The sequence below is a fragment of the Tribolium castaneum genome, chromosome 3 (genome assembly GCF_031307605.1).
Source record: "Tribolium castaneum strain GA2 chromosome 3, icTriCast1.1, whole genome shotgun sequence".
NCBI classification, from domain to species: Eukaryota; Metazoa; Arthropoda; class Insecta; order Coleoptera; family Tenebrionidae; genus Tribolium; species Tribolium castaneum.
The window spans coordinates 15448787-15469449 of NC_087396.1; the positions used below are offsets into that span (position 1 = coordinate 15448787).

Sequence of the window (20663 nt, forward strand, 5' to 3'; positions counted from 1 at the left end):
TTATTTGCATTAAATTTTGAGCAAGCCACTTTCATTCATTGAAATTAAAGACAAAATTATTACGTGGCAATAAATTATTTGAGTGTTTGATTTTAATTTTATTTACTGTATTTAAAATGTGTCACTCAAACGCGATCACTAGTCACCGAATTGAAAATTTAAACCGGAAAATTTAGATTTGCTTGAGCACACGTCCGTTCCCGACAACGGCAAGTAACAAACTGAATAAATTGAACGAAACCGCACAATACACAATAATTTAAATAAACCAACTCACCCCTCTACGCCTCGCCTCCCGCTCCCGCTCCCCATCTGACCCGTACCGCTGCTCGCTGTCGACTGAAGCGCTCTCGCCGACTGCGCCGCACACCTAACCTCGGGACACGTCACGGAAGTGACGTCACATAAGTGTAAAACAGGTCATTACCAGAAATATTCACTGTCAAAATCCGTCAAATTTAGAAACATTCATACATAGAATTATTCAAAATAGAACAGCATTGATCTAGAAAAATTAATTTTGGCGAATGTATTTGCCTATAAACGTCTAAAATTATAAAAGTTTCGCATGCAGTCAATGGAAAAATAAAAATGCATGTTTTTATTTAAACAGAAACTGGCAATGTGAAATTTTGGTGCGAAAATTAGTGGTATCGCAATGCGTATAGCCACATTGTTTGTTTGTTTCGTTTTGTTGAAAATTCGGTAGGTTCCAAAAGTAGGGTTATGTTGTCACCCGAAAATGACAAAATTTACACTTTTATGAATTTTGTCTCCATCTCTGCCCTTTCAGAGCGTTATGATAGGATATTTAGGGTCGAAATCTCTACCTTTATTATGTGCTATTGCCAGATAAGGACAAAAGTTCAGAAAGTAGGGTTAGGGTGTATTATGCTCTCTTCTGAAGTGTTAAATTTTAACTTTAATGTTTTTTGTGTGCTTTCCTGCTCTTCTAGAGCGCTATTAATTATTATTGAACATGTTTAAGGACAGACAAATCTACCTTGAGTCAACGACATAAATTTCAGTGAGATTTATTGAAAAATGCACTTCTCGTGTCAACCTTTTCATGAAAAAGGGTGTTTAAACGTTTATAAAGGGTATGTTAACGTGTGTTGTTGACTTTACCACGTAATAAAACATAAAGTATAACTTGGTAATTTTTTACTTTAACTACTTCTGGATTTTCAAGGCTGAAACTTACACCAAACGATTCCTCTGAGTGCCCTGATGACCGTACACTATGAATTTTCTTGTGCAAATTGAAAATAACATTAGAAAAATAATTTTTATTTTCACTCACTTTTTACTTGAATCGCCATTTTTGTTGATTTTAATTTGAGTTTATTTTTTATAATATCACGTTAATTTTTATTATTATAGTGGATCAAAGTGTCGTCTTTAGGTTACACTATTGCCTACTATCGGTTAGGAACAACATGATCTCCAAAAATATAACGTAGTAATGAGCTCCAGAAGGTTTACGTAGATAGGTGCGTTTTTCCCAAAAGTGAGTTTTTTGAGATCGAACCGCAAGTGAGTCACACTGCGAGCAGACTCCCACAGACAGAAGTTGCAAACATAAGGTGCCAGACCGGTGCCAGTTTGGCTGATTGCAAGTATGTCTTTATCATCGATTCGGTGACGACTGTTAGTTTCGTAAACTTAATGGATTTAATAAATATCTTTAATATTAAATGTGATCGTGTCATGTTGGGTAAAATTCTTCCATCTGTGCTGTCTGTGCATCCACCTTTTCAAATACAATTAAGAAATTTTCATAATAATTGTATTTGATAAGGTATTGGCATCATTTTGACGTGAGCAAAAATTAAAAAAATATAAAGTAATCGGAATTATTTTAAATTCGCGCCATTTTTAGTACGTGATGATGCGGCTAGATGGCTTCAGCTAGGAATTCATTGCCAACCATTATGTTCCGCTTCTATAAAAGTGTTATTCTAGGATTACAAGTTAACCTCAAAAAATAAACCAAGTGATTAATTATTATATCGTAAAATATTAACGTTAATTGATTTTTTTAATTCTCAAAAATTCATCGTTTGTGCTAAAAATATGCCCCTTTGTTAAACTGGTCTCACTTTGGTAGTCACCAGTATAACCTCACTTCAAGAAATGGATCAAGAATCGGATAAAATACTGAAACATTCAACAGACGTGATGCAGCTTTTTGCAGACAAGAAAATAGTAAAAATTTGCGCCCCCATGGTGCGCTACAGCAAGTAAAAATGCCATTTCAAGGAACCTTCCAAATAACCTCACATTTTTAGATTACAGTTCCGAAATTTGGTCAAATCCTACAATTGCGACCTTTGTTACACCCCTATGATCCTTGCAGATTCGTTCTGCAAGAGTGGCAAAGCTAGAGCCAATGAATTTACAACTAACATGAGTAGGAATAATTTTTTTAATTGACTATTTTTACCTCCTCAATTTCTTAGATGATACACCTTTAATTACCCAATTTGCGGCCAATAAAGTTTATGATTTTGTGGGAGCAGCTTACATGGTGTCCCCGTTAGTATTTGGTTTAAATCTTGCAAACTTCTACAGGTTTTTTATTTTTAGTTTTTGTGACGGAGTTGACTTAAACTGTGGGTGCCCCCAAAGATGGGCCAAGCTGCAAGGTTTAGGTTGTATAATGTTAGAAAAGCCTGAAGTAATTTACGATTTGGTCAAACAGTGTAGGAATGTCATACCAAAGCCCTTTACTGTTAGTGTTAAATTGAGGTTGCAAAAGGATTTAAGAAGAAGTGTAGAAATTTGTAGACAATTGGAACATTGTGGGGTTAGTTTTTTAACAGTTCATGGACGTACGCCTGACCAATTAACAGGGGAAGTGAATAAAGAAGCTTTGAATTTAATTGTGGGGAGTGTAAATGTTCCAGTTGTTGCTAACGGAGGCGTTAAATCTTTGGAGGACTGTCTGGAGTTGCAAGAGAAAACAAACTGTAAAGGTAAGTGCACGCAAACTGAATAAAATAGGCGTATAATTTTTTACATTAGGAGTTATGGTAGCCAATGGGTTACTTACAAACCCCACATTATTCACTGAATCTTCCGTCACCACTACCGATTGTATTCAAAGGTGGCTCAATATTTGCTACAACACTACACTTGATTACAGAGACATTAACAGACTTCACACAATTCCCGAAAAACCCAAAAATTTAACATTCCAATGTTTTCATCACCATTTGGTTTTTATGCTAGAAAAAATTCTAACAAGATCAGAAAAGCGTATTTTTAATAATCTTCAAACATTTGAAGACGTTTTAAGTTATATTAAAAATAAGTTTAATTTGGCGCCACAATTGTATGATACTGATGATTTTAATAACGTAAAGTTACTTGAGGTAGACTATGGTAAACGAGGCGAGTATTATTTTGAACACAAACCCAAGGATGAAAATGTAGAATATGATTTATTTTATGATCATGAAAGTCACGGAAAGTATTTTAAAAGTAAAGTGGAAGATGACTGTAATTGGTCTGATATATTTCTTGAAAATGGATGAGGAAATAAATGATCTAATCTAGATATTAGAATGTTTTATTACCTAACCCATTTATTCCTACAAATCCTGTGAATAACAATTGGTAAATAATAGTTATTTACATTTTACGTGCGGTAGGTATAATTTTACAGCGTGAAGATTTAATGTTGAAACCTGAATCAAAGATGAGGATTTATTAAAACTGAACGCTGTAAAAAACCTAACGCACAAATAATGTACAAAACTTTTTGGCCGAAGCCCGTTCTTCAGTTAATTCAAATTTGGATTTCTCAACACATGACGAATCTATGCGTTACTATTTTCATATTTTCACCCCGAGATGGCGCTACAACCTAAAATTGGACAAATTTTACATCTTCCTTCTGGATGAAGCTAGAAACTTATTTTTTTTGCAAAAGATTCCTCAATAATTGCAAAGTCTTACGTAAATACACAAGGTTGAGTTTTGATAAAAGGAAACCGAAAAAATTACATTTCCTTGAACGTTGCAAATTTGTGTAGTGAAATTTTCGAGATGCGAAAAAGTTTGTTGTTTTAAAAGACAGATCTCTACATAATCGAGATGAAATGAAGCTAATACTTCATATGAAGTATTATATTATTTTTATTACTATTATTATTATTATTAATATTACTATTGTTATTATTATTATTATTATTCAAATTTTTGGTGCAATCTATATCTGTAATTTTGATACCTGTAACACTCACCAATTTTCGACATGGAATCAACTGCGTAAGTGACTACTATTATTCATAAAGTAAAGCCTCTTCCAATTCCGCGGGCAAATATATACATGCATGACGGTAACGTGATTATTCTGGTATGGGCGCAACGAGAGGGGTAGATACCTCATTTGAGTTATTTAATTAAATTTAATTAAATTAAATAAATTGCTTATCTTTTTATTGCATCTGTTTGTTTTTTCTTTCTAAATTTGGTGTTACAATTCTCAAAAGTACACTGAAAGGTGTCCCTCTGTAGATAAAATTGACCTGTTTTGGGATTTTATATTTTATTTATTTCTCGCGATATTCAGGGTTAACAGGCTCGTGTTAAAAAATCACTCAGTATAATGCAACTAAATCACAATAAATCGTGGAGTATTCTCAGAATCGTATAATTTGTTGTATGTATGTTACGGTCAATGTGTAAACTTGGCAAATTTAGTTCCGAATGGAACAAATAATTATGTAACGACTAATGACTTTTTTGTGAATTTTCGATGAATTAATCAATCGTAAATGCTACCAAATTAGTCCAAATATATTATAGATTATGTGAAGAGGCTGTAGTAAACTCTTCTATTGAATATTTTCAATTAAATTGTCCAAAATTAAAGTTGACAAGTGCTTGACAGGACTTGACAGGAGTTTGAGTGTAGATGTATTTTTGTTGCTACCGATATTCTCTACTCAAATTCAAAAAATTAGAAAAACACAAAAAATGTGACCGGAAAAGCTGTATCCGGTTTTCGTAATTGCCAGATTAAAAGGCATGTTTTCTTTAGTAAGTCTACCAAGTTTTGTAATATTTGGTCAAATGGTGTTAAAGTTATGGTCTAAAAACGTCATACCCTTAATTTCCAGGGCTGTAAAATTCTTATGAGTTTCCATAGGACACGACTTATAATCTCAATTGGCATCATTTTATAAGTCCTTTTTGAGGTTCATAAATACGAATAACCCTGTATAGGCCACGTAAGTGTGTAGACTTGGATTTTCGATGTTTCAAATGTTAGTATCTCAGGAATGGTGATTCGTAGGGAAAAAATTATAAGAGCAATTTTTATAAATAATTGTGTGATCTACAACATACAACATGATCTACAGCATACAGTCAACTTTTAGTTAAAGCACGCAGGGTGTAAGTAATCGCAAAAAGTTGAATAATTTTTTTTTCAAATGGAACACCATGTATTTTTTTTATCTATCGATAGCATTTTTGATAAGCTTTCTAATGGCATAGGGTTTGAATAGAAAAATTTTAAATATTTTTTGAGATTTAAAAAAATATTTTAATACCTACAAGAAAATTTGCTAGCCTAGAATCTGATGTAAAATGGTTCCTAATTTATTTTTTGATATTAGTCTCATCAATAAATATACAAAAATAAATTAGGTACCATTTGACCCATCAGATTCTACTTGATTATTACTTGATTTGATACATAAATGAATTTTACTTATCAAAAATTAATAATAAAATATATGAAACAGGAAGTGTATTTTTTGACACGCTTTAAAAATATTTCAAATTTGCTATACAAACAATAAATAAAAATAAGTTAGATTTCAGCGACAACAAACTCAAGCATATTTATAATAAAAGACAAAGAGATACTGATGTTGGTTTCTGAAACTCATAAATCATCACTATATCAAAAAAGTATTTCCTTTAAAGCACGTAATTTATACAATGCACTACCTTCACCTGTCACATGATCTCCAAACAATTTATTTTTTAAAAACTTGTAAAAAAATACCTGTCCGAAAAGGTCTTCTAGAGTTTATAGATGAGTTCTTCTTACAATTCGCACATGCATATTTTAAATGTCTCTGTTTTACGTTATTTATCTTTTATGTTCCTTGAATTGTTTTTTTGACTTATTTAGTGTAACTAAATATACTGTTGTTTATAATAGTAGTCTTTCTTACACTAAATGAATAAACGTTATTACGTTATTATCACAAACTAAAAACGTAGCATTTTTTTAAGGGCTTGACAAAGACTATCCAATTTTTTAAAATTTGTAATCGTGTTCATTTTTCAATGTGTATTGTTGACAGCATTTTAAACGCACAGACCTCGTAAAATAATGTGAAACATTCTGTATTTTAAACGTACGAGTATTTTTCTATTTGGAAATTTTACGACAAAATCGTAATTTCGTTGTCCTTTAGAAATGACATCGACCCGTCACCGTTGCCCTCCAATCTCCCCTGTCCTTTTATTGATTAGCTTCGAAGCTTCAAGCACAAATAAACTCGCACCAATAACTATAAGTACACAACGCAAATTCAATTTAATTCGATTTCAATTTGTCTTCATCTTTGAATTGGCAATAAGCTGAGCGCAAAATCTGTGTCGAATTTTTCCTCTCCTCATCAATTCTTGGCTTTTTCTCGCCCAGGACCCCCGAAACTTGCCCCGCCCATTTGGGCGTGTCGAACCGATCAGGGTGTGTAAAAATGTCTCTTCGCTCCACCTTCCCCATCTAAAGCCACCCTCCCCTCCATCCCCCCTTCTTAGTTAGCCGTCCTTACACTGAAAGTAGTGGCGCTGTCGTCGGCGACAAGTGCCCGTAAATTGTAAGCTATATCGGCAAAGCTTGTAATTTAATTGTTCACTTAAAACCGCTAATAAGAGTGTGGATGTATATATTTGACTTTTAAATTGGACAGGGGGGTCTCGACGGGGAAGTATCGTGTTACCTACCGACGTGTTGGTTTTTGTAATTAAACGAAAATTAGCGTTTGGTGAATTCTCGGGGTGGTTTTTCGCGACAATTTAGTGGTATGGTTTGACGAACTTTTGGTTGATTCGGGTTCGATGTTGTTCAACATTTCGACCTATTCCGATTACACCCCGCTGCCCTCATATGATGAGGTAAGCTTTTTAATTTTCAGTTACACGATTATTTGGGTTGTTACTATTTTTTGCAATCTGATTTGTTTGCAAGCCAATTGTTTGTTCATCGGGCTCGGTTAAATTTAATAAGCTGAGTAAAGTACGGGAAAATAACATGTTTGAATCAATGAAATGTTAAGGCTATCAATAATTTTAGAAAAACTCCGATTTTGATCTTTGTGGCAGAATTAATTTTAATTTTAATTTGGGCAGATACGAGTATTACATAAAATACGTAGATACTAATTTTTTATTTCGATTTTCATATATTTTATAATAAAATGTGACAATTATTTAAAACTCAAAATAAATTTACAGAAAATTAAAATATTAACTGCTTGTCAACACTAATTTGCATTATTTTCGTATGATTTCTAGAATTTATCTTCAGTAATCTGACATATGAATTAAGAAATAAATTAAGAGACAGCTCAATAAATATTATTAATTTATTTACACCTTAACTGTAAATGCCTGAATCAACACTCAAAAAATACTCAAAATGAAAACTATGTTCATTTATGTAACAATTAATCCCAGTTTCTAAGAAAAATTAACTATTTATTTTTTAAACCTCACTGTAATTTCTATAAGTAGGCCTGCTAATAATATTAATAAAAAAATATTGGTGCTTGTTTAATAAAAAAACTCTTTTGGTTTTTGATGGTATCTGTCTATTAGTTAATTTAGAGCAGGGATTTATTAAAAAAATCTAATTAAATTTTAGGCAAGACCTATCAATATTGAGGGTATGTTAAACATTTGCAAAAGTGAACAAACCTTACGTTTCTTCTTGTAGCTTGATGATGATTTAATTAAAATCGAAACGTCGCTAAAAATATAAAGCTTATTTACATCCCTGTCCTAAACAACTAACAACAATTTTTTCCGTCAAATTTTTTAAGGACAAAAATGTCTCATAAATTATAAAAACTAGTAAGTAGTAGTTAGTAGTTAGAATTTTCGTCAAAAGTTCTCGTCGGCTAAGCCCTCACGACGGGCTTTGAAACAAATATGTAATTTTTTTGTGTGATAAATAATAATAATAATTGATAACCTACAATGATTAACTAACCTATTGCCGATTTTACCTAAATTTTTAAACGAACAAATAAAAGTTGTAACTCGCAGTCAAAACATTTCTCAAAACGATAGCGCAAAGCGTTTTGCTAGTTATTATAAGTGTTGCAGGATGTTTATGGTGTCTCAATACTTCTCAAGAAAATAAAAAAAGCTTAAATAAATTTATTTTGTAAAATTTACATTCTTGAATATTATATTTTTTTAAAGATTTTAACAAATTATGTAATTAAAGAGGCGAACTCGTGGCATCCATTTCAATGTTGATTTAAAAAAATGCATTAAAACAAATGAATTGAAAACTAAACCATACATTGTCACGTTTTTTAACTACCATATAAATACGTAAATAAAAAACACAATTTTTTACTCGTACAATGAAAAAGTGTTTTTAATATTATTACTTTATATTACTTATTATTTATTATCACTTATTGTATTTTTTGTTGGTAACATTTTAGGCCTTTTTTTTAATATCTGAATCCAAGATTATAAACACTAGTTTAAAACACGCTTCCCATAGCAACGTGTTTTAAATTAAAATGTTTAAAAAAAATTTGAATAACACTTACGAAAACGCTTGTGTCGTTCGACAGCCCTCGAACTTTAAGCTTGTGTTTTCGCACTCGTACTATTAATAACTATAAATAATTTCGTAATAATTATATGGTTATATTTTATATAGCAAATTACGTAGAAAACACATAGAAAGTAAAAATTTTATAGCTAGGTATTACATTTGAGCTTATCACAAAAATTGTTACACGGTACGTTGAGATCTGATTTTATATTAAAATTTCCATAACCTCCAAAATACTCTTTTTTAAAAGTATTAGGTATAACTGTTACCTGATTTACATATGGATATCTTCTTGAACAAATTGTCACTATAAAAATAGAATTATCAATGGCTTGTAAACCTTTAAATTTAACATAATTTATTTACTCGTAATATTATTAAAATGTAGCAAATGTCATAATAACACTTTAAACCGATTTGGCAAATTTACAAAAATTGGGCAAAAATATTTCATAACCGGATTTTACTGCTTTGTCGAAGATTCCTAATAAAAATATCACTGCCACGGATGTGAGCACGAAATTATTATCTCTGACACCGTATTAGCAGCTATCTGCCGGTTGTAGCCCAGTTGCTTGACCTATTCTATGCCACACATAAAATTATCAAAAATCTAAACTAGCGTCTGATATTCAGCAAAGCACTCCAACACAATACTCGTCATGCACCCTCAGAAAGATAACGAGCGATTTTGAGATGGGACCGTCGATAAAACACAAAGTAAAGCGACACATTTACTGTTGAAAAAATTCAACACGGCCCATTTATTTCCGTTTCGGGGAGACGACAACAAACTCGCAGTTTCAGCTTATTAAAACTGAAATACTTAAGCAGTAAAAGCTTTGTATTAATAACGTTAGCACTTATCGCTCTAGATAATGAAATTTGCCACTGGATCTGATACACAATTATAAATTCCATTGCAATTGGATTTCCTTGTAATCGGAAACCTCCGTAGCGACGCTCCGCGTCTATACAACCCCCTGCCGCCCCTCGTAGAGCTTTGTCGAGGGCGTTTCGGTTCGTTCCTTGTTATACTCCGCAATTGAATTTGCTAATATTAGGTGGGTGTTTTGGATATACAACGTAACAGATGTATGGTATCTAGTTCATCAGTCGATTGCCTGTACAAATTAAAACGAAATTTGCTTTGCATTTATCACTCGCTTTTGTCGGTCAGAGAACCTATTTCGGCACATTAGCCGCCAACAATTTGTAGATTCCAAATTTGATAGGATCAAGCAAGCCCCGGTGATTCCCTTAATACAGGTCGAGGTAATTCGATCTATTTTCGAGCATCCTCGTAATCACCGGTACGAGTCTATTGTGATGATTTTTTGTCAAGATGATGACAATAGGCCTGTCGATAGCTGTCTCGATACCTTGCTAATAGTTTAAATAGCTGTACCTACTCTATATAATCGCGATTTATAGTTTGTTGCCTCCTCTATTTTTTTACCCAAAGACCGAGAAAATGTCGACAGGATTTCCGACATAATAGTCTTTTGATTGTTGTTCATTTCTATGTCTTTTGTGATGCTCTCGAAGGATGTAACACGAATCCCTATTGATGTTTTCGGGCATTTAGGTAAAAAGAATTTTACTGAACTCTGCCTTTTTCCGAATTTAATTACAATAAAGAAGGTTTGCACGTTTTAATTACAACACTTTTGCCATCCCGTCGGGGTTCGGTGTAATCATTCTTGTGATTTAATTTAGCCCCTGTGGACTCTATTATGTGCCATTATTGGATAGACACTTTCTGATCCCCCTCGCTTGTGCACGACCCTTTGTATTCGGGGCGAGCGTGTGTTAAAAACAGAGCGATATTGCAGATATAATGAGTACCTACCTAGATCTCACTAGATATACCTTTCTATAACTAGTGATGGTACTTTCTAACCTGATGTATAAGCTGTACAATAAATAAACAACTATGATTAATACGATTTTATTTCTGCGTAACGTTTTATAATAATTATTATCATTAAATATCATGTAGTTAAAAAAAATTGCTAGGTAATAAAATAACAAAATTATCATTAAATTGAAAATATACTGAATTACAGCGAGCCTTGAAAGGGAAGTGTAACTTTAGCCATATTTCTTTTCGAAACATCGTGTTGCAAAAGACAGTAGAGGAGACTAAGGAGGTGTCCAGAAATACTGTTTCTTTTATCAAATAACAGTTTAAAAAATTCTTAGAGAGATTTTTTCCGAAATTTCTCCGGGCATTATTTTCACCAATTGAATATTCCTATTCACCTTTTTTTTCACTTGTTAAAATAGCATTCTACGATGTAGGCTTTTTGTCGGGTGGTAAACATAATTTCGGAATAATTTAGATTATTAAACAAGGAATCAATTTTTGGAAAGCCTGATCTCATAATTTGTCACATCTGGCTAAAATTCCGCACGTCCTGCTCTAATTCAGTTTATTTTTGATCTCATGTTATACAGGTTGTTCTAGTAATGATAGTAGTGATAGTCTTCTAAAAATTTGTATGCAACCATAATCTCTTAGGTCCTGTTTAATGAAAATATTTTCAACATGGCGACATTTCCGGTTATACCGGAAGTCGGTATCAATTTTCTTATTTTAAATGGAAAGTTATATTTTTTTATGCATTTTTGGATTACTAGAGTTATTTTATGATAGTTTTCATAAGCTTTTCCTATACCTAAATTTAGCCGGTTACGAAATATTTAAGGTTTTTAATTTTTTCGGATATTCATCTTCCAGTTCAAAAATTTGTAACTCTGCCGCTTTTAAAAATTTCAAAATATTTATTAGCTCATTTGAAAGATGAAGTCTGGATCTTTCCCTTGGTGCTTTCAAATTTTAAAAAAAAGATAACAAACCCCAGATTTTTAAAGTTAAGTTTGTAGAACTTTAAGCACTCATAACTCATTTTTTTCAAATAAAATGCCACAACTTTTATTTCTCTAAATGATAGAGAATTTAATTCTGCATCGATCTGTATTAACATTCCCGATACTTATGTTTAACAGTTTTCAAGTTACAATAACTTTTTGTTGGGATTGAGAAATTCATTAGCCATAGGTCTTTCTCATACGTTGCCATGGACAAAAAACGTGAAAAATTAAGGTTTTTCAACACAATTTTGAACAGAATTTGTCGTTTGTTTAATTTACTTAATCATCAGAAATGTTTCTTGGCAAACTGTGCAAAAAGGGCTGTGTTTAGTAAGGAATTTTCTATACAAAGGCAAAAAAAAACACAACATAACTTTATCTTTATTAGAACCTTCAATACTTCTAATGTGGGGTTTAGAGGGAGCAGCCTGTATAATGATACTGAAAAGGACTTTTCACATGGAAATGCCATTTTTTATTTTTAAACGAGAGCGATTTTCTTTATTTTATTTGGAAAAATCATCACTTTGTATTATAGGTTGTGTGTATATGTGCAAATGTTCATATTTACACTCCGTAGCAATAGCAGCAAATTGATTGAAAATTTAAAAAATATTCGTGTTTTTTCCATGTTTTAATTTAGGGTCTATTTTTAATGACAGGTTTAAATTACCATTAAAAAAATATTCTTTACTGGCGTCGGGACATGTTTCAGCAATCTATTGTCATCAGCAGCCAAAAGTCAAAAAAATGATTTTTTTCCGAAAATTATTTTAAATTATTAAATTTATAAATTACATCTAATTTGTCCTTAGTCATGATATTACTTCTGTCCAAGCAGAAAAGCCACAAAGTTTATGATAACATAAAAGTTTTAGTATATATTCATTGTAAATTATAAGAATAAAAATGTATGTATAAGAAAAACTTTCAGACATGAAAATTTTGCTTTTATCAGATTAAAATAAACTTTCCATTATTATACAAAGCTATGTATGATGAACCAACACTGATATTTCTTTCTAACCGGTATAATACCTACCTACCTATGCACAGCATAGCCAATAAATAAAAGTCTTCGGTGATGCCAAAGGCGAAATGCTCATTAGTTTCATTCCGGTACATACGTAAAAGTGTGTTTATTATTCCACGTAAAGCATTTTGAAGCCATCAGTATGTAGCAAGGCATTACAGTAACAATAAAAAAATGAGAATAAAAATTAATTAAAAATTTGTCTCGCTGGGACATTCCCCAAATGGCTCGGTTCGTTATTTAATTTGTAGATAAAGTGATAATAAAACGGATTTATGTGTTTCGTAAAGGATTGAATGACCACACCACACACGAGTGGCAACATCAACAGTGAAATATTGTTTGGTAGTATCGTATGACAAATTTGTGTGTACAACAATTTAAATACCTATTGCCATGTTTTTAGGTGTTGGATAACACCACATCGGCTTGTCATTCCGCCTTATAATCCCAACATGCGTCTCACTCCAACCACCCCACGGATGCAAATTTTCCTAATTTCGATTATTGTTTCCCTCCCTTGTGCCGAAATTCTTGACCCCGATTTCCCATGCTGCATCTCGTCTATTTTCAATGGTTGTTTTGTAAAGTTTTACATGCGGGACAAAAACGCGATTGTGACTGAAAGAACGGAAACAGTTGTCAGTGTGGAAACTGGCGGTCGCTTGGACGTGTCAATCATGTGGCTGTCATTTTCAATGTTGAGATTTACACAGCAGCGTCTGCTTAACCGCCTCGGGCGCTGTGATGCTTGTCGTTTTGTTCGATTTGCCAAACATGCCGATGCGGGATTTTTTTCTAAATAAACGGCTCTGTGGCCAGTTTGAGTATAAAGCCAGAAAAATCCGTCTTGAAAAGTTGAACCTGTTGGAGGATCAACAATGCGGACGAAACCGCAAGTCGCCTCCAAAGTCAACACGAGTCGATGAGCTGGAAGACGATTTAATAATGTTGCAGCATAACGAGGCAAAACGGATGAGTTCTGGGGCATACGTGCCCGAGATGGGAGCTTCATTTTTGAGCGAATAATGTAATCTGACGTGGGGGAAGGATAGTTTTGCGAGGCTAATGGGATCTGATTGAGGGCTGAAGGTTTTTCAAAAAACGATTGCTTTAGTCTCGTATTCTAAAATAAAGGCTTGGTATTTCTACAATACAACACAAGTACATTACTATTTATTTAAGAAAATATTCATTTTTGTATAATGTCTTGAATAAATTGTAATTTAGTACCTTAACAAAATTCATACAATTAAAAAAGATGTAACAGTATTTCTTTCAAACGTAAAGTCATAAAACTTTGGTGTATTAATGTTAAACCCACCTTTAAATTTCTAATAATCTAGTCATTTCTTTAATCACTCATAAAAATTATTATTTTTAGAACTGGTAAAAATAATTTCAAACTTTTAGGAATTTCACATTAGGTATGGCAAAACATAACTCATTTTACCTTATTGAAGGACTTGATAAGCCAGAAACACTAATTAATCAGTTCTTGTATATAAGTCTGTTAAACTTTTAATAATGCAAGACATTTATTGCTTTAAATAACCCCCATCTAGTGGGGTCACAGGACTTTTGCTTTGGCTTCTTACTGCATGCTCCCCAACCATCAATTTTAATTTTTTAATAATATGAAAGCCTAATGAATAAATGTTTTTTTTAAATAAGCACATTAAAGTCTTTTTAATGCACATTTATAAATAAATAAATAAATAATTTATTTCTAATGTGTTTCTGTCCACTGTTTAGTTTCAGTATAAGGAAAGGTGTTTGATGTTTTTTATCACTAAAATAAATAGAATTTTCTGGCAACGTTTCGATTTTAATTGAATATTCTTCAACGCATTCATAAAAAATAACTGACGGCCTGAAGGAGGTTAAATTAAAATCGAAACTTTGCCATAAAATAGTCCAAAAAAACACAAAATACTTTTTCTGATAACGAAAATAAATTATTAATACTTAATAAAATATAATAGAAAGATTGTCGAAAAGTAAAACAAGGAAGTTGCTTAGAAGTTTTTTTACGTCCAGAAATTTTTATTTATTTATAACTGTACGAAAACTAACATTGCCTGTTGCATTTTTTCATGTAATTTTTTTAATTATGTATTAAAAGGTGTTGTTTTTGTCAATGGGAACTAATTATTTTGAAAATCTAGCAAAATTTACAAGTAAAAAACATTATGATTAAATATACGTAGGTATATGAATAAATGCACAAAATATAGTGCATTTTATGTAAAAAACATAAATTTGGATTGTAACATCTTTTGGATTAAATTTTAATCGCGATTAACTTGACATTTGTCAATGTATTTTAAGGACCAGTTTATTGAAGCGTCATTAATTTAATCTGCAATTAAATGCGTGATTAACTGATCACATGACCAAATGAAACGAATATGATTGGTCTATTCGCGTTGTTAAGTTTTAACAACGAATTAAAATTTAAGCTTTCTATAAGCCGACTTTAAATGGCAACTTAATTCGAATTAGTTTAATTCTGAATTAAATTTTAATGTCGCTTTCTGTAAACCGTTCCTAAAAATTTCATTCAATAGTGCACCATTAGGTATAAAAATTTTTGGAAGCCCCCCCCCCAAATTAATTTCTGGATCCGCTCCTGGTATTGCCCATTATGAAACTGTACATAACTCATTTTAAACATTGTATGAGACTGTGGGGCTTATCAATATTATACTAAACCCTTCACTTGTTTAAGCAGCTTTTTTAAATTACAACAAAGACCTGTGATAAAAAATGATGGCTCTAATTTATTATTTTAATAAATATTAACAACAAAACATTATCTAACACCATTTGTTTATATTTGGCCCTCAACGTATTTAGGGCTTGATTTTTCGAACCTGCTTTGAGCTTTGAGCTTCATATATTTTTCTCGAATATAATTTTTACTTCTTTGTCGGTTCTACTCTTGAAAATCAATCCACGCTGCTTACTGCCCTTTAAACTAGAATAACTTGAAACCACCAAAATTCCCCTCGAAATTTTTATATTTGTGTGCGCGTTAAAAAATTGTGGTGTCTTCCTATTAGAACGTTGATGGTTTATGTGGCATTAACCCCTGATTTGTAGGAATTCCTGGCATATATTTGTATTTTTTTGGGGATCTTCCTGTACCTACGAACGTGTGATGTCTAAATGTGAGAGAGTATCAGGTGACATACTGACGTTTATGGCTATATACACGAATAGGTGCACATAAATACGGTACACTTTTGGCAATGACACCGCCATCATTTACCTTATTATCGACAACCCTTTATACGCTATAAAACCCGAACCTGAGACGGTGTCGCACCGAAATTTTCCAAGAAATCGAATTTTTTAACGACGCCTTTTTAACTCTCGCTTGATTCGGAGCAGCTGTCCCGAAGAGTAATTTATAGTCGGAGAGATCGGCCGCTGGGGGGCTCGTTATAGACGCTCCACCCTATCCATCGGGGAATATTTTTTTTATCTGATTTAGAAATCGTCAACGTCGTATATTTTAAACCGACACACATACGGAAGTTATAAAAGCCACTCGGTGTATTTATCGCGTAATGATGTCGTTCATCATACCGCCGAGGAGATTAATAGAAGAATTAGATCAGTGGCGGCGTTTGTTGATGAATTCCTATCGCGCGCCGCGTAATAACATGCATATCGGTCATCCAAGTCGCTTGTGAATTTACCCAGCGGTGTAAAATATCAAAATATTTCGATTTTTGATCGCATTTTTCGAAAAAATGAAACGGAAGTCACCCGTTCCCATGATGGTGGTTGACCTAAAATTTTTGATGACTGCGTTCCAGTTTCTTCTACGCACTTTCTAGGCGACGTCAATTCAGCAAAGTGCAAACACCTACGTCACCTATCCGCCTCAAAGATTCATACACTTCACTTATTTCAGCGATAAAAATTTCAAATGTGCATAAGAATGACTTGAGAGAAGTGCGGCGTGCTAAACGTGCAATTTTTATTCTAGACGAGTATTAGAAAATCCTTCAAGGTTACCAGGGCAGTGTCAATAGGCTCGCTTTGCCAGTCAGCGGTTTAGGATGTTGATCAAAAATTGTTGACTCTGCCAGAAGCATCCTGCCTGGAATGCGACAACACGAAACGGCGGATTTTTGAATAATTTCCCCAAAATGCATTGTCAATTGGCTATAAATAAGCGATTTTTAAACAACGTTTAAGTGAGCGTGGACGATCTTTGGCACGCTTCCAAACGTCCTTTTTTTGTTTCGTTGAAAATTACTCTTTGATTTTGTCTTCAAGACAAGTGACAAGCAAATGACAAGAATTTATGGAATGGTGTCGGAAACACACTCTTGTTTTTGTAATTTTGATTCATGTTTTCAAACAAGCGACGAATGTTCGTCGTTTTTCGCGATTTTTCTTAGTGCATGCTAGGAATCGATCGCTCCGAAATGAGCATCGTGCAAAGCCCGTCATGTGTGCGTGCAAAGGTGAGGCAGAGAGAGGCAGGTAAGGGTGGCTGGAGCAGAATAATGGCGTAATTCGATATCAGCAAGCGGCTCCCTATTTATACAGAGAACGTCCGACAAGAGAAACAGCAGCACCAACGACGGTCGAACGTACGCATCGCAGGGGGCTGCCCTCCATATCCATGTGAACGGGATAATGACGCAAAATCGCAGGTACAAGCTAAGATGGGAATTATAAATGATTTTTTTCCGACCCACTCGATGAACAATGGTAATGAGTGGGCTTTTGCGGTTCCGAGTCAACAACTGCACAGCCGATGGTCAGTGTAAATACCCGATGGGGCATTGTGTTTGCACACATCGACCACTCCAAATCCTCCAGGTCTGTGTACCTGAGAGAGCAGCCACCCTTGCACAGTCAAGAGCAGATTCACAATAGCACAAATTTATTTTGACTTGGGTACTAAACGGCCGCAAGAAAGGGATTTCACGCTTTCGTGAACAAATTGGAATTCACAAAATGAGATTTTAAACGGTGCTCAACAGCCGGAAATGGGCCAGATTTAGCCCGTCGATGAAGAGGGTTGCGCAGGACTATCGCAAAATCAAAATGTATCAAGGACCACCTAACTATACCACGATTTTTGTTTGGAACTTACGCAACAAAATATTTTGAAAATTTCCCTAAATATTTTGTATTTTTTATTAATCAATGACAGAAACAATTCTAAAACTGCATGAACCCTGTTGCTAATTCTGGCGTGTACGTCTCCTTTGTTGAAATGTTTGGTCTGAGTACTTGCTGGTAATCAGCTTAGGAGGCGCCGTCTAGCACGAGCCTCTGGTGATGAGGGCCAGTGATGCAGAAGATCGTCTGCACAACAGCATTACTTCTGTTTACGAGCAATGTTCGTTGACTGGCACCGGTAATCCGTCCAGGTACCCAGCTGATCGATTGTGTGTCGCGATGCGCCTAAGCCGCTTCCCATCCTGCAGCAGAGGAAGTTCAATTTACGGCTTCTTCGGTTCTTGATGCGTGAGCCACATCCGGTTGACGGGCTTCCGAAGGTTACGCTCCACCAAATTCGGAATTTACCTAAGGCTTCTGTTATCAATCGTTCGATGGGTCACGGCGCTTGGTGGTCTCATCGCCGGCGTTGACGATATCGGATACCGCGGCCTAAAAAACGTAAATAACGCAGGACCATCGTGTTGGTTTGAAGGAAAAAGGAAAAGTCGGCTTTATGATGTAATTAATTCGTGGAATTGTCGGGGATGGGTTATCAGTAATCACCGTTGATCATAATGTGCGCTGTCGTAACACCCTCCTTGGAAACTGTTGCTAAGGTGTTTGATGTTGATTGGAACGGATCCTAATGCTAGTTATTTGCCAGAAGAGCACGTGCGGCTTGCAATTATTTTATTAGTTTCACGACCCCTCGTATTCAGCTTCATTAATTGCGATCCGTCTTGTTATTCTTGTTTGTCAGTGGTTTGTTATGAAATGCTTGCACTATTAACATTCCTCCGTTTTCCAGAAATTTATACGATTACGATGATAATTACAATAAAAGACCGCAATTAGTTGGACATTGTTTTTCTAGCACATTTTTTTAATTAAACAATTCAATCTATATTTTTGATTAAATTTCTGGTCAGTGATCAGTGACAGTGATCACACATCACATCTTATGTTTCTACATGTTTTAGTACTGCGAACTTAATTTAAAAAGCTCTCAGCATTAAAATATTTTCAAAATTATTGTGTTTTAATTTTTATTTAGTTAATTATTTATGGGTAATTTTTAACCTATTTTTTTGCACAAATCAACTAGCATGGCTTATTTTAGAATAACACACGAAATAATACATTTTTTAAATAATTATTTTGATTTTAGAAACATTCTTCAAAAAATTACATGCATAGAGGAAATTATAAAGTATTTATTAGCTTACGCTTATTTTTACCTGATAGTTATCTTTTGGGATACAGTTTGTATTAACAAATTGCGATCTTTATTTCCCCGATTTTTTGTGGCTTTAATAGAATTTAAACTGGAAATTTTTTGAATAAAAGATTATAGAGAAACACTCCAGAAGATGCTGATGGACAAAAGTAGGTATGCGGAATGTGAATTTATGAAAACTTAGAAAATAGTTTTAAAGAAATTAAAATCATCGTAGTTTACCATGCACAGTACTATCTAAATATTTTGACTATAACAATCAAGTTACCTGAAACGTTCTTTTTCAAAACCAACGAGTCATAAACGACTCGATTTTATCTAAGAAAACTAAGAGCAATACAATTTTATTTCGTTGAAAGCGACATTTTTTTGTTCTGAGAAATATACGTTGAGTTTTAGTCTTAAGAAGGACCAGAGTTTCTTAAGAATAGTTCAAAATCCTCTTATTTTGGCCAAAAACTAAGATTTTCGCACTTGTGCTGAAATATGATCTTGGCCTTCAAAAGTTTTTTTCAAAAACGAGCAAAATCATTCAAATAATCTTATTTAAAAGACTAAAATGAGTATTTTCGAACTGGAAGTTTATAGTTTATAGTTTAGTTTATAGTCCATTAATTTTAAATTATTTTGAAAAAGTGAATTATAATGAAAAGTTAAATTCTGTGGCAATTAACTTTTTAAACACTTTGTAGGTAAACCGGGTGTTGAATTAAAAAGAACACATTCGTGTGCAACATCAGCTTGAACAGATTTATATTCATTACAGAAAAATCTCAAAAACACAAAGTGATTTATTTTCAAATTTATGTTAAATTGCGTGGAACAACCTAATTAGGTATGTATACCTAAAAATATAGGTATAATTGTTTCACTGTTTGCCACCTAAAACTGGCGCTTTAGTCGTATGTTGGCTTTTCCGCTCGCAAAAAGCCCACTTCAAAATAACAATCTGGCAACAAATTGCACAAAACGAACTCTATTCCTCATAATTCCCATCTCAAACAGCTGTTTATTGTTCGATTTTGCCCGAATTGTGTATAGTAAACCGATACTCAACAATTCAGCGAACTTGTCGATTGTTTGCTCCAAAAACGATCATAAGTCATTGATTTTCCGCTGAAAAATTTTTCATCCGCGAATTGTTACAGCTTAGGGTTAGTTTTATTTCTTTTCATTACTGTTATATCGCATTACCACCCTGAAGCCGGACCAGATGAGTGATTATTTAGGTTCGCACCCATTTTGCTTTATATGAGTAGTAATTGAAATGGTCTGATACCCTCGTTGCGCAGTTGCTGCCATATCGGGTTGCAAACGCGTTGATTTTATTTCGTTTGTGGTTCGCGGTTTACAAGGTGACGTTTTTTATTCCTCTTGTTTTTACCTGAAAAATATGTTTACATGTGGAATAATAACAAGGAGCGGAGCGGAAATCAAAGTTATGGGTTCGGCTCTTGAAGTATGTGAGAAATTGTAAAAAACGCCGCTAACAA

At 33.6% G+C, this 20663-nt stretch overlaps 2 protein-coding genes across 5 annotated transcripts in view; both read left to right on the forward strand.

The window, feature by feature from the left end:
* Window positions 1–1772: 1772 nt before the first annotated feature.
* On the forward strand, window positions 1773–3562 carry Dus4 (Dihydrouridine synthase 4). 3 transcript variants are annotated; one of them, XM_064355482.1, is made up of 5 exons: window positions 1773–2243; window positions 2292–2413; window positions 2463–2538; window positions 2590–2654; window positions 2705–2826. In XM_064355482.1, exons 1-5 carry the CDS (start codon window positions 2137–2139, stop codon window positions 2707–2709), a joined length of 375 nt encoding a protein of 124 aa, XP_064211552.1. In that variant the 5' UTR covers window positions 1773–2136; the 3' UTR covers window positions 2710–2826. The 3 variants fall into 3 exon arrangements, with proteins under 3 accessions (XP_064211552.1, XP_064211551.1, XP_974445.2); XM_064355481.1 differs by adding an exon at window positions 3028–3562 and having other exon boundaries at window positions 1780–2239; window positions 2590–2978; XM_969352.5 differs by adding an exon at window positions 3028–3562 and having other exon boundaries at window positions 1791–2243; window positions 2590–2978.
* A 3308-nt stretch (window positions 3563–6870) lies between these two features.
* eya (eyes absent) overlaps window positions 6871–20663 on the forward strand; it is a 45150-nt gene continuing 31357 nt past the window's right edge. The window contains exon 1 of one of the 2 annotated variants that reach the window (XM_015982126.2): window positions 6871–7149. In XM_015982126.2, coding sequence (XP_015837612.1) covers window positions 7093–7149 — 57 coding nt within the window. In that variant the 5' untranslated portion in view covers window positions 6871–7092. The remainder of the gene's footprint in view (window positions 7150–20663) is intronic. The other variant, XM_015982128.2, reaches the window with a different exon arrangement.